Source organism: Pseudonaja textilis, chromosome 11, assembly GCF_049901715.1.
Source record: "Pseudonaja textilis isolate UNSWEBS1 chromosome 11, rPseTex1.2, whole genome shotgun sequence".
NCBI lineage: Eukaryota > Metazoa > Chordata > Lepidosauria > Squamata > Elapidae > Pseudonaja > Pseudonaja textilis.
In genome coordinates, this window is record NC_142000.1 from 22,019,660 (window position 1) to 22,033,807 (window position 14,148).

At 55.5% G+C, this 14,148-nt stretch overlaps 1 protein-coding gene across 2 annotated transcripts in view; it reads left to right on the top strand.

The window, feature by feature from the left end:
* The first annotated feature begins 579 nt into the window (after positions 1–579).
* The window catches only part of ACSF3 (acyl-CoA synthetase family member 3), a 31,367-nt gene continuing 17,798 nt past the window's right edge, over positions 580–14,148 (top strand). For both annotated transcript variants that reach the window (XM_026719755.2, XM_087940306.1), the window contains exons 1-6: positions 580–673; positions 2,712–3,439; positions 3,577–3,732; positions 8,626–8,780; positions 9,876–10,021; positions 13,084–13,196. In XM_026719755.2, coding sequence (XP_026575540.1) covers positions 2,741–3,439; positions 3,577–3,732; positions 8,626–8,780; positions 9,876–10,021; positions 13,084–13,196 — 1,269 coding nt within the window. In that variant the 5' untranslated portion in view covers positions 580–673; positions 2,712–2,740. The remainder of the gene's footprint in view (positions 674–2,711; positions 3,440–3,576; positions 3,733–8,625; positions 8,781–9,875; positions 10,022–13,083; positions 13,197–14,148) is intronic.

Consider the following 14,148-nt stretch of genomic DNA (forward strand, 5'->3'; position numbering starts at 1 on the left):
GAGAATATCAGTTATCAAATTCCCTCTTTTAGCTATAGAGCTCCCCTCTGTCACGCTGTAGGCTTCCAACTGTGCTTGAGACCAGAACTATCTTTTCAATATACATTACATACATACATACATATATAGAGAGAGAGAGAGAGGGAGAGAGAAATGTATATTTACAGCCTGTTTACTGTTGTACATTAGTGTTTTTCAAGCTTGATGACTTTAAAATGTGTGAATTTCAACTCTCAGAATTTTGGGAGTTGAAGCGCACCCATCTTCAAGAGGCCAAGGTGGAGAAACGTTGCAACAGAGGATAAATGGTTAGTTTCCTTGGAGCAATATTTAAAAGCTCCAATGCAGAACAACAACGGGACTCGGGAAATCTCATTCCCCGAAGGATCTCCAGTGCTGGGATCCCCTGGCAGTGGACCTCTCAGGAAGCCCAGGGGTCAAGCCAGGCCAGGGAGAGCAGCCCGCACCGAGCACTGCCCGCTGTCTAGTCCTGGCACGGATGACGCAAGAGGGCAGAGGTCACACGGGGCTCCTTTGACGTCAGCGGGCCGAGGGCGGGGCGGGTGACCTCACGCCGCCTCCGGAACTCGTGCGGCGCGCTCTCGTTCCCGGGGGGACGCCATTCGCGGACGGACCCTGCAGGCCGCTTGCCCGGCGCCGGCCCTTCGCTGCGGTGAGGCGGACGGAGGGGCGCTGCGGGTGGGGGGCTTGCCCTCCTCGCGGCCGTGGGCGATGGAGCGTGTAGTCCGGCGCGTGGGTGGGGAGGCGGGAAGAGAGAGGGGTCCGGGGCCGCGGCCGCCTCTCGGGCTCTTCGCCGGTGCGGATCCTCCTGGGATTCGGGGCGGCGGGCGAGACGGGGGGGTCCCTCTCCGGCCCCGGGCTCGGAGGACGTGCGAAGGGCCCCCGGGGAGGTTGTGGCGGAGCTCCCGGGACGCCCGGGGGGGGCGTGTGTGTCCTTGCCCTGGGCTGCCTGCCTGGCGGGAGCGTCTCCATCCTCACCCGCCCTCGTCACACAGGGCGGAGGGGAAGCGAGATTTCACGGCCGGAGAGCAATCCGGGGAGCAGGAGTTGCCTTCAGGGGTCGTGGCTGCTGCTCCCATCGCTGGAGCGGTTCTAAGAAGTGGCTGGACAGGGTCTCCTGCTTGAGCAGCGGTTGGGCTAGATTCACAGGGGTCTCCCAACTTTGGCCGCTTTAAGACTTGGGGGCTTCAACTCCCAGAATTCCCCAGCTAGCAAAACTGGCTGGGGAGTTCTGGGAGTTGAAGGCCCCAAGTCTTAAAGCGCCAAGGTTGGGAGACCCCTGGGCTAGAAGACCTGAGACAATGCAGCAAAAAAAAAAAAAAAAGAAAAGAGTGCAACGAGGCCGTCTTCTGGTAAAAACATCCACCCATCCATCCATCCATCCATCAGAATAGAACTGGAAGGGACTTTGGAGGTCTTCTAGGAGTTCAACCCCCAAGGCCTCCCAGGCCCCTTGCAGACAGGCATCCCAAAGCAAGCCTTGGGCATCAGGTGTGAACTCTGCCACAACCACACCAGAGACCGGTTGCACTTTCTCAAAATCCTAGGGCTGGAAGGGACCTCAGCCCTAGGATCCATATTGTAAGTCCGTATGTATCTATATGTGTGTAGTGACAGTTCAGCCTTTTTGCCCCAAAGTAGTGGCACTTTTCTAGTCTGATGTAGCTGTTGAAATCCGGAGCGCATTTTGGTGGTTGATAAATGGGGGAGACTGTGATTAAACTATAGAAATGTTGAGCAATATCTACCTCTCTCGGCGGCTGCCAATGAATTAGAATCCTGTACCAGGCAGGTATTGGAGGCCATGGAATTAGTTTCTGGAGCAGCCAGCCAAAAGGAGAATTTGTGCGAAAGAGTGATAGATTGGTGCCAAGTGATCCAAAATTGTGACCTTCACACAAACACACACACACACACACACATTTGAGTAGAGGACATGGTGAAGACCCTTTGAGGATACCACTCCAGTGCTGCAACTTGTCTCACAGGAGAATGTGTGACTGTTAGCACCTCTTGTGATGGTTGCCCCCTCTGCCTCCATCAGCCAGAAAATGTTTTGGGAGGCTTCAAATTTAAAGAAGATTTTAGCTTTTGCTCACAGCCAGGTTCATACTCGTGTAGGTTTTTTTTTTAATTTAAAAAAAAAACTGTGCTTCCAGGGAAGAATATGTGAAATGAAACAAAGGCAGTTGTTGACCTTGGAAGTGTTTTTTAAGGGTATGTTTGGTTAAAAGCTTTTCCTTAGTACAAACAACTTCTTAGAATGAGTATTGAAAACTGGGAAAGATTGATGCATCTAGCTTAGAAGAGACAGAAAGAGAAAGGTTTGGGTGGGAGCGTTGTACGTAGCTGGTCAAAGTCATGTTTTTGGAGCAAGGCTATACTTTGTTCTGTAATGCATTCAGAAGTTTATTAAGTATATTGTAATATTGAGCAGTTTGGAAATAATGCCATGTATTCATCAGCTCCCTGCAAACAGGCCTATTATCTTTGCTCCACTTAATGTAGGCTTAAACTGGAGTTGTGTCACATGTGTGACTTTATCATTTGCAAATTCATGAAGATTTTAATATTTACTCCATTTCTTTACAATTCTTCCTCAATATTTATCATAGAAGAAAACCATTCCCTATATGTTATATCCCTTTTCTAGTTTGGATTGATTTCAGTTTTTGCCTTTTTTTTTTCAGCACTACTTTTATCCACGGAATAAGAGAAAATGTTAGGCTCCTGTCTGCTTTTTAACAGGAGGCATTTGACCTGTGTGTTTGCATGTTGCCAGCCTTTTCTTGGACGTGACTGTTTCAGGCTCCGGACTAATTTCTGTGCTCTCAGAGAACTGCCTGCCAGATGGATATCAGCTTACAGAAAAGTTGCCCCTGTCTTCACCAGAGCATTAGCCTTTGGAGAAAAGGTAGCCATCATTGACCAAAGAGGAGAACACACCTACAAAGATTTGTACGCTCGAAGTCTTTGCCTCTCCCAGAAAATCTGCAAGGCCCTTGGAAACTCAGAGGGTGACCTGAAGGGCAAACGGATCTCCTTTTTATGCCCCAACGATGCTTCCTATGTCGTGGCCCAGTGGGCTACCTGGATGAGTGGAGGTATTGCTGTGCCTCTGTACAGGAAGCATCCTGTGTCAGAACTGGAGTACTTCATCCAGGACTCTCAGAGTGCCCTTCTGCTCGCTGAGGAAGGGTTGGAGGAGAAAATGACCCCTACAGCTGAGAAACTGGGAGTGCCTCTACTCTCACTTCCCCGGTCTGGGAAGGGGGAAGGGAGAACGGATGGATCTGCTGGAGATGCCGGTTGCCCCATTTCGGAGTGGGAGGAGAGAGGGGCCATGATCATCTACACCAGTGGGACCACGGGAAGGCCCAAGGGGGTCCTAAGCAGCCACCAGAATGTCCACGCTATGGTGAGTCGGTCGCTGGTCTTCTGCACTGCGGCTCACTTGAGAATTGCGAGAATGGAACAGTTGGTTCCAAGGAATCTGCGGTCTCTCGGATTCTGCTTTTCCTCCTAATACTGAACGTGGTTCAATTGTCCTTGCAGATAACCGGGCTGGTCGAGAAATGGGCCTGGACAAGCGACGATGTCATTCTCCACGTCCTGCCCTTGCATCACGTCCACGGGGTGGTCAACAAACTGCTGTGCCCCCTCTGGGTGGGGGCCACCTGCATCATGCTGCCCGAGTTCAGTGCAGAAAGGGTAAGTGGGCTGGAATGGGAGGGGCCGCTTCCTCCCCTTCAAATAGCAAAGACCGGAAGTTTGGTCTCCCCCCCCTCTCCCCCAATTGGACGGTTCTGTAGCACTTGGTCAGGGTTAGAGATTTGTATATTTTTGTTTGCCTTTGATGGTGTGTGATTTAAAAAAAAACAATAGGAAAAGGCACGAGACCCTCTAAGTGGGTTTTAGTTCTTACCAGATTTTCTGGGGAGGGGGTGATTCGCCTCTTGCAGTCAAGGGGCCCTTTGAAGTGTTGGCTGGTGGGCCTCCCCCGCATCTCCCTCGGGTTGGTGGGTCTCCCGCTGTGGCAGCAACACAAACCTTGTGACAGATGCTGAGATTGTGGCTCCAGGACTGGCTGGAGCTTTGATGCCTCCACTTTATCGCCGAGGGAGCCCCAGGAAAGCAGATGAAAGGCCCAGCGCAGCAGTTCCGTTGTGGTGAACTGCTTGCGGGGAGGATGCCGAGAGCCAAGGATTTGACCGGGACACTTATGCCCGGAAGCCTCTCTCGACCTTGACGGGGTGATGAAGAAGGGAGGGGCCGTGCTTCACCTGCAGAGAGGAACACCAGGGCAACCGCAGCAGCCGTAGGGGTACCCAGAACCGCTCTCCTCTCGTTCATCCCCTCCCAGCCAGGGTTACTGTCGACGTGTGACGCCGCGCTGGTTAAAATGCTTGTGTGGCCAGGAAATGCCCTCCCGGCTGGCCTCTTGAACAGGGAGCTTTCCTAGCGGTTCCTTCTGTGGGAGCCTTGGTGGCTCACTGAAGGAGGCAGGCCCGGCTGCCGCTCTCCAGCGCTGGCACTCCCGTTCTACTTCACTGAAGTAAAAGTGGCACATGTGCAAATCTGTCTCCACAGCGGCTGCCGCTTTGCATCCCCTGCGGGGTTTCAGCCTAGGATAGGTGCCTGCCAAGAGGGCTGCATGGCCAAGGGAAGGCAGCCAACCCCGCTCTGGCTTACTCTGCTCCTCTGCCGGCCCCCTCCACTTGCGGCCCCCTGCTGAGGGCTGGGACCCTCTGAAAGGGTTCAAAACTAGCCTTCCTTCTCCAACCGGGGCTGTTTCTGCAAGCATTGCATCAACGGAAGAGCTGGAGTCCTGGGTGCTCCACCACCGGAGGACCCCTCCAGCCCTGAGATTCTGCGAGTTGTGGGAGGCAGGCTGGGCTGAGGCCCCCCTTGGGCTGTGCCAGTCGAGGGCAAGCGCCGGCAGCTCTCCAGAAGGTCCTTTGCTGGGCCAGCATCATGGTCTGGGTGTGAGAAGGACGGGCCAGAGACCAGCCGCCTGCCTGTTGTCCTACGTGCAAAGAAGAAGAAGAAGAAAAGAAGAAGAGGAAGAAGAAGGAAGGAGAAGGAGAAGGAGAAGGAGAAGGAGAAGAAGAAGAAGAAGAAGAAGAAGAAGAAGAAGAAGAAGAAGAAGAAGAAGAAGAAGAAGAAGAAGGAGGAGTTGTCCAGCGAGTCTTTGTGTTGCTTTGCCGTTGTTTACTCTTTCCCCTGTCCTTATTTGTGCAAGAGGCTCCCGGGGGAGCAGGGAAGTGTTTTCATTGAGGTGACAAAGGAAGTGCAGGAGGGCAAACGGTGCCTTCTTGTTGCGTTTAACACAAGTTGTCTTTAGATTCCTGCCTCTTTACAAAGTGCCCTTTGCTTCCAGAATTGGCTCTCAGCAAAGCTGCGGCGTGTTTCACTGGAGGATTTCTCAGAAGGAGCTCTGGGTTTTCCTTCAGCCTTTTGTGTTGCTGTTTCTCTGCACCTCGAAAGAGCAGTCAATTACGGAGTGATATAAAGGAGCCGCAGCAGCTTTGATGGCCGACGTGTCAATCAAAGCAAAGTCAGGACTAGCCTCTAAAGCAGCGGCTGCCGCCACCGAATCTGCCTTGAGTGATACTGGCACGGGTTCAGGAGAAACCGCAGCGGTACACCCAACCTTCCTAATCACTAACACTTCATTATGTGCAATAAATACTTTATTATTAGAGTGTTCATTAGATTGCTTAATTCGCAGCATGGCCCTCTGGTTGTAGATTGTAGGTCTGGGGGGAGTCGAGTCATTTGCCTCCCCTATCCGGTGCATCCGGTGCAGGGCCCAATGCAGCCAGGCCTCGATTTCCTTTGCAATCTGTCCGGGAATCTGTCAGAAGCAGCTGGAGCGTTTATCAGAACGCTGTCTGGGGCGGCTCCCCTTGACAGGATGGGCAGTGGCCGAATGAGGGCCATGGAAGCTCCCCTTCCCTCGGCACCCAAAGTTTCTGTTGGGCCTCGGCGCAGGCTCAGTGGGGGCAGCAGCCAAGGCGGAAAGGCCAGGGCCTCTTTTCGGGAGTTCATCCGAGAGACGGGCCTTTCTGCGTCAGAGGACGTCCCGACGGGCTCCCATTCTGCTGTCTTCACTTTTAACTAAACCCAGAAGTGGGGAAAGGAGCGTGGAGCGCAGGTTTGCTTCGGGGTGAGACTGGCACTGGACAGGGAGGCTCTTCCGTCTTTCTGAGGCTGCTTCCCCAGATCCCTTGCCCCCCCCCCCCCGCCCCCGGGGTCAGCCGGCTGGGAGATCCAAACAGATGGCTTGCAGAGAGGGATTTTGCAGGGAGGCCGAGGCCATTATCCTGCCCTGGCTTAAGCCTCTGACCGGCTGCTTGGCTTGAGGCCAGGCCGGGAGAAAGAGACCAAGGAGGAGGCATCTCCCTGCAGAATCGGGGAGAGGAACTGGATTCCGAAAAAGGAAGAAGAACTTCTGCCATCTCATCTCATCCTCTTCCCATAAATATTCATCTTATTTTCCGTCAGCAGAAACTTGACATGACGCCCAGCTCGCTCCACATTCGACTGTTCTTGGGGAGTTCTGCCTGTCCTTCTCCCCCCCGCCACCCCCCACCAGCACCATGAAACGGACTCTCGTTTCTCTCTCCCGCTTCCTGCTCGGAGGGGGATGCTGGCATTTGAGGGGCAGCCACCAGTGGTCGGTTTCTATTTCTATTTCTGAAATCCCCACTTGGAAAAAAAAAAAAAGTTATTGTTTTCCTTTCCTTCTTGCCAGAACTGCCATTTGTCCTCAGCCTCTGCTGCAGAGTAATGCCTTTTGATGTCGAAAGCGGAGAAGGGAAGAAGGGAGGGAGAGATTATTAAGGGGAAAAATAGGAAACCGGAGCCTGTCATATTTTGTTAGATTCCTGAGGCTGCTCCTCTGAATGTGCCATCAGCAGAGCCGCGGTTTAAAAGTGGAGGTAGCCCGCAACTCGGAAGACATAACTAAGCGGAGAGACAGAGGCGTGATTAAAACCGAGCCCCGCTCAGCACAGAAACCGTCGGAGGGTGTAGCAGACAGCAAGGAAGCCCCCCCCCCCCGCCCCCGGAGGAAGTTGGGTCTCTGGCAGCTGGAGGGACCTCAGTGGCAACCCGCTGTGTGCATCCAAGCATCCCCCCCCCCACCGCCTAACGTGGCAGCCTGGTTCCCTGGAGAGCAGCCACACAGGTCAAGGGGGGTTGTGCCCCTGCCTGCTTCTTGACCTGGCACGGGCCCTCCCTGCCCCTGTGCTGACCCCTGGACTCTGCTGCCAGGTGGGTCTCCGTGGTTTTGTTTGCTCTTCTGGCATTTGGCTTGAGTTGGCTGCTCTCCCCAGTCGAGTCACGGTGCCCCCAGGGAGAGAAGGCGGCAGTCAGCGTGCTGACGGGGCTCTGAGGCCGGGAGGGTCCAGGGGATCATGCTGGGAGCGGAGGGGGCTCAGCTGGGCCGCTTGTGTCAAGGGGATCCCGGGCTGTCTGGATTAACGGGAAAGCCTTGAGGGCTTCCGCTTTCCCAGAGCAGAGCATCAGCCCATCCTTCCTGGTAATGCCAGCACTGACTGGCAGGAGCTCCCAGCCTTCCCGCAGGAGAGGCTCTGATTGGGCAGGCCAAGGAGAGCTCGGCTCTGTCCCCTTGGTGGCCACACCCTGCTCAGCTTCCGGAGAGGTCAGGTGGAGGCTCCCCCCGCAGCCGGGTATTCTGGGTAAGACGTTTATCCTGTCCCAGCGCTCCATGCCCAGGGAATAAACGTCGGCTGCCGAAGAAGAAACCCTCCGCCCAGGGCCCCTTCGGGGATGGCTCCCACAGAAGCTGATGAGGAGCCTTCGCTCTCCACTAAAACCCACGCCTGCCCTGCCTCTGCGGGGGACTAGAAGATGCCCACCGCTTCCTCCTCCTCCCTCCTCCTCTTTCAGGCAGCCCAGCTCGTCACTGGCACACCTGCCGCCTTTGTCTCTCCTTTTCCTACCCACCTGTGCTTCGGCCAATGCCCGCCATCACGAGTTGAGTCCCAATTTGTTCACACTTAACCTTCAACAAAGAACCAGGGATAGGGCGGTGGGAGTGGAGGAAGCAGCAGTGCTCGCCTTGGGGCCGGCCTTGCCCCCGTGCGGGCGACTTTGCGCCCAGGAAGGCTGGAAGGCGCCCAAGTGTCATGAGTTGTTAGGAAATACATTTGTCAGCAACAGGATGGGAAAGGCTGCCATAACAGAGCCGAGACCCCCTTTTATTTATTCATAGGTTTTTCGTTCTTCCTTGGCTCGCTGGGGGAGGCCAGCGGCAGAGTTGGGGGCAAATTAGCCAAGCTTAAATATTCATGACGAGGCTTGGCTGACAGCTTGGGGAGGCCCCAGTGATCTGCCTGGATGGGAAGATTTGACTCTGTCACAGGGCACTGGGAACCGGCATTCGCCCTGCTTAGTGCCGGCTGGTGGTTTAGCTCCCCAATGACCTGATGCTCCCTCTGTGGACTCTTCCTCCTCTGGGTCCTGCCTGCGGCAGAGCCACGAGCTCCGAGCCCCGAGCGCCTGGGGGCCTTTGGGCAGAGGGGTCTCCCCTGTGCGCAGGTGGTGAAGCTCCCGCTTCCCCTCTCTTCCTGCCAGGTCTGGGAAGCCCTGCTGAGCCTCCAGCCCCCCCGGGTCAACGTCTTCATGGCAGTGCCAACCATCTACAGCAAACTGATCGCCTATTACGTGGAGCATTTCTCTCAGCCACGGGTCCAGGACTTCATCCGCGCCGTGTGCCAGGATCATATCCGGTAGGTGAGCCCTTTTTGCCTCATTCCAGCGGAGCAGCCCGGCCCTTTCTTCGGCCCAAAGGCCTGGGGTCACCTCCCCACCTGCCCTTCGGGGCAGTCGGAGCTTCTCCAAGCCTTCGGAGGACCGTCTCTTGTCGGGGAGCCTGAAACGAAACACTTTCTTGCCCAGAACTTCCTGGTCGAGCTGGAGGCTGGGCTGTCCCCACCGGGAAGTGGGCTCAATCCAAGGCAGCCTAGAAAAAACGCCAGCTTTCGACCGAAAGGGCTTAGGACCCGGGTGGGGTTGGGCTGCCGCCGCCTCCTCCTCCTCCACTCATCGACCCACCCTTGGAGATTGTTCTTCCGAGCCTTTTCCTTGGCAAGCGCCCTGAGCCACCCGCCTGGTGTCATTATGGCTGCCTTGCAGGGCAAGGCCAGAGCCAATACGGTTAACGTGGATATTTCTAACCAAGAGCCGTTGCTTTTTTATGGTCCATTTTGGAGCTGTGGGGATGAATGGAAAAAGGTCTCGGGCTGGAGGGACGGGCCACGGAGGGAGCCCTGGGGCTCAGTGAGTGATGCTACCTGCCTTTCCAAGGCCGTTGGAGGCCCAGCAGCGTTGCACTCCCTGCGGGGCCCAGCCAGGCAGCGAGAGGGGATTTCCCTGGAAGGCCGGAGCTGGTCCTCCCCCTGCGGACCCTCTGAGCGCAGCTTTCCCTGCGAGAGCAGGAGCAGGACTTGTCCAGCCTCACCACGGCTGCCACTCTGGATTCCAGGGTGGAAACGCTGAGCCTGTTCCCTCTTCTGGCAGCGGTCCAGGCCTCGCGCTGAAGTTCCCACCTTGTAAGATCTCCTGGCGGTACACGGCAATGGCTGTGGGGCATCTGGCTTCAGGGCAGGCTGGCCTGAGGAAGTGGCGCACGGCTTCCTGGCCTGGGCCCGGTCCAGAGGCGATTCCCACAGCCAGGTGTGAAGGGGGCTTCCTGCTTTGCCCTGACTGCGGGAGTCCCTCCCGAGAGGCTGACCTCTCTGTCGCTCCTTGGCTTGAAGTGGCAGCAGGCCCTCTGCCCGCCTGCTTGCAAGGTGCCTGATGGCCCCTGGCCCTTCTGCTTTCAGGTTGATGGTCTCGGGGTCCTCGGCCCTCCCGGTGCCCATCCTGGAAAAATGGAAGAGCCTCACGGGGCACGTTCTCCTGGAGAGATACGGGATGACGGAGATTGGGATGGCCCTTTCCAACCCACTGCACGGGCCTCGCGTTCCAGGTGAGGCTCTGGGGAGAGTTTGCAAACTGCTTGGAAGCTGGTCTGGCATCACGTTTGATCCTGCACGTTGTAGGCATGAAAAGAAGATGGCTGCAGTAGCAGAACCCGGGTGGAGCACCATGAGGCAAAGCAAGGCTTCTTCCCCCCCCCACCCCCAGGAGACCACCGACAGCCCCTGCTTTTAATTGGCACGTGTCCCAACCAACCCCTGGAATCCCCCCAAGGCCCAGGGACGGCTTCTTGGTCATCGGGAGGGTCCTTAATGCTGTCTTCTTGGAGATCCTGGCCTACAGGCTGACCTTTCGCTCCTTTCTCCCGAGGGCAAAGCAGTGGACGTGGAGGACTGGAAGAGTAAAGTCACCATCCCACCCCCCCAAATTAAGGACATACAATCTTTGCAAGGCGTACAAAAATATACCTTAAGCCGGCTGTGTAGTCCCATTTTCTGCTGCAAGACCCTTTCTGTGAGAAAAGTCCACACTAGTAAGGAGCCTCACATCCCCTCTGTGGGTTTCCCAGAGACATTTGGGGGGAGGGCTGGACAGACTGGCCTTTTCACTTCCCTGAGGTCCAGTTCAGCAGCTTTGAGGGTTGCGTGGACCGAAGCCGTGGAATTTTTCTATGCAGAGCAGATGCTTACCTTCCTTGTAGTGCGGCCCCTCCGAAAGCTTCCATGTGTTACGAAGCTTTCGGAGGGGCCCCGGTACAAGGAAGATCTCTCAGGCAGGGGATCTTTTTCAGGTGAGCCAGACTCGCCCGAGCTGCATTACCTGAATCCGCCCCCCCAACATTCAATTCATCACTGAACTCGGCTTGTGTTTCGCCCTTCAAAAAAAAAAAAGAAAATCCCCCGAGGCAGATAATTATCTCCGCTGCTCTGCCTTGAGGTATGTTTGATGAAGGGCAAACCCCAAATGGAGTTTGGCGATAAACCGAATCTCGGAGATTCAGTGCCTTGCCGCTGCAAACAATTCGCACTCTTGAGGAGTTCGGGGTAGGGAGCGACGGTCCTGCCTCACCCCCTTCCGCTCAGCAGGAGGAGGAGGAGGAGGAGGAGGAGGAGGTTGGGGACATGGGGAGAGGCAGGCGCTTCAGCACTGGACAGCTCCTTCTGCAGGCGGTTGAGCGAGCAGGCCCTGCCATGTCCGTGGGACTGGGCCGAGGGGCAACGCTCCCGCTTTCGTGGGCGTCTCTCTCTGGGGCAGACGCAGAGCCATCCATGGGTAGAAAAGCGAATGCGGTGGCCATCACAGTGCAGTTTTCAGCGTGAGCTTTGATGGCACCATTGCCGCTGCCATCTTGGCTCTTTCTCACCCCAGGAGGTGCGGCCTTCGTCCTTTGAGGGACACAGCGCCCTGTGTCCCTCGCCTGGGTGTTTCGGCCTCCCGAATCACCGCTTCCTCTACTTGTCCTCCCCAGATGTGCTTGGGCATGGTCGTCTTATGTCCCCTTGTTGCCCTTGCGGAGGCATCTCCCTTTTTCCAGCTTTCCCCTGCCCCCACCCCCGGGGTAATCTCTGGTCCTCAGCAAGACCCCCCCCCCCCGACCCCAGTGCTTCTTCTGTCCAGGTGCTGAGATCTGAGGGTGCAGGGAACCTCTTGCTTAAGAGGCGAGGATGCAAGAGCTTGAGAGAGAAACGTTTTGATTGTAGATGGTTAAACCTCTGCTTAAAATGCTTCTGTTTTCTGCAGCCCTTTCCTCCCCCCTCCCCCCAATCCCCCTTGGTGTTGTTACCATGAAGGGAGATGAATAATTCATGGGCACTGAATGCCTCGCTGGGCCTAATCACCACTTTAATTGGAGGTTTAGATCAGAGGTGGCTAATAGCTCCTGCAGAGGAGACTCCTTCCTTGGTTGTTGACAGCCAGCGTGTCAGGCGCTGGGTTGTTGGCCTGTTTCAAGTCTCCCAGGACATCGCCATGCCTAGCAGCCTCCCGGTCCCCCGACACCAGAGGACACGCAGCCCAGGGCCAATTAAAGGTATCAGGGAAAGGCTGACAACTAACTTAAACAGAGGAGGAGCCGGGCGGCTAATAGGGTCACTCCTGGCGCTGACAGCTGCCTGTCTCGGGATGGTGGTGGAGAGCCGGCTCGACAAATGGCCAAGAGCCCTTCCCTCGCAGGGGCAGCCGTTTCTGCCTGGTTCCGTGGTTAAATGCCAGAAGTAAGGAAGAAACCGAAGGCTGCTTCCCGTGATTTCTTTAACTCTGGGGGGGGATGTGCTTTTGACTCCTCTTGGCTGCCCTCCGCTATCTCCGCCTGCATCACCCAGGAGCCAGATTGGACCCTCCGTTACCCAGGCAGACTTAATTTCTAAATGTCACTTGGGCCCCCAAAGCGAGAGGTATTGTCTTCGCACAAAGACTTTTAATTGCCCTGCCATCCTGGTATCACTATAATTAACATTGTCTGCATTTCCCAGCTTTCCAGGGACCTGCGCTTACAAAGGCTTGTCATTTGGGGGGTGGGTGGGCAGGAGGGAGCCATAAGGCAGGTCGCTGTGAAGCTTCCTTTATGTAGGTGTCTCTCTTGGTAACCCAGAAAGGGAAGGAGACAACTCCAAGACCGGCTGTTTCCTCCCTGGGGCGGGGAGGGAAGGGCAGCCTCAAGGGGACAGGGTTCTCCCCCCTTGGCCATAAGGGGAGCAAAGTTAAGTGGCTGAGCTGCCCCTGGAGCACCAACCACCATTGCAACCCGGCCACAAGTGTTCTGCAAGAAGCCTCGCCTCTTGTTCCCCCTTTGTAATTGGCGGTTGGAGGAATCAGGGTCGAAGCCCAGCCGGGTCCTCAGGTGCTGGGGGCTGGGGAGGGCATCTAGTCGGTTGCTAATTGGCACAGCGCAGTCCAGGGGGCAAGGGTGGAACCTTTCCTCCAGGTGTGTTTGAGCAAACGACCTGGGACTCAGTCCCTCTCACCTGCTGGGCGACGCCCAGGGCTGGTTTCCTGCTGGGCCTCCCCAGGGACATGTCTCTGATGCGTTGCGGGTCATGATATTGCAACATGTCCCGTCGCGTGCGGCTCTTTCCATCAGCTTTCCCTTCCTCCCCCTTTTCCCTTCTCCAGGATCGGTCGGGACTCCGCTGCCCGGGGTTAAGGTGCGCGTGGCCACTGGAAGCTGGACCAAGGATGATTCCGCGTTCTGCATCCACGCTGAAGGGGACGAGATGGGCACAATGGTAATTCAGCGGGCCTGGGGGATGGACGGGTGGAGAAGAGGAGGCCTGGAGGGCCAGTGGGGGCTTCCCTGCTCTTTGGCATGTTGCCCCCATCTTGCAACTGAGCGGGGGAAGAAATGAGCTGAACCAGACACGCTTTGTGTGTGGAAGACACAATACACACACACACACGCACACCCAGCTCCATTTTGAGTCTGTCCAGTTCAGGTCCCCAAGATAGAGCGGACCCCACTTTGCCTCTCCTGCCTGGCCAGGCGCTGATCCAGGGATCCAGCTGATGCCCCTTTCCAGGGGGCTTCCCCACTTCCTGCCCAGGGAGGCATGTCTGAACAGGGCCCAGGAATCCTTTTATGGAGCAGGGGGATCATCCACTTTTCGTTCCTTCCTTTCCGTGCAAGACGCTCCCTGCTTTCCTGGGTCATTTGAGTTGTAAGAAGGGCCTGGACCCCCCCTTCCCCCCACACCCCTCAGAGGCAGCATTTGCTTCTACCTCCTCGCTCTCTGCCAGACTGACCCGGCTGGGGGCAAAACGGTCTTAATCTTCCCTGCATAAATCATCAACACTTTAAACGGAGCTTTTCAGTTTGCAGGCCTTCAAGGCAGCTTACATCCTGGAATAAAATTATTTATAATAATAATAATAATAAGGTCCACATTTGACTGAAAGCAAACAATCAAACATTATTCAGCCAGCAGAAATAAGGGAAGATTACAGTAGCAATAGAGATTACGGTATTATTGCTAGCTGGCAGGGTGAAAGAATAAAATAGTTTTGATGTGGAAGGAAGCGAAGCCTCAGCGGCCACTTCTGAGCTTTGGTGCTGCTACAGAGAAACTACACGGTTGCTCAATGAACCTGAAAAAAAGATTTTGGATGATCATCTTAACTTTAGATGTGTGTTTCATTTAAAGGATAACATTTCTTCAAAATATACAATCATAATAAAAAGTT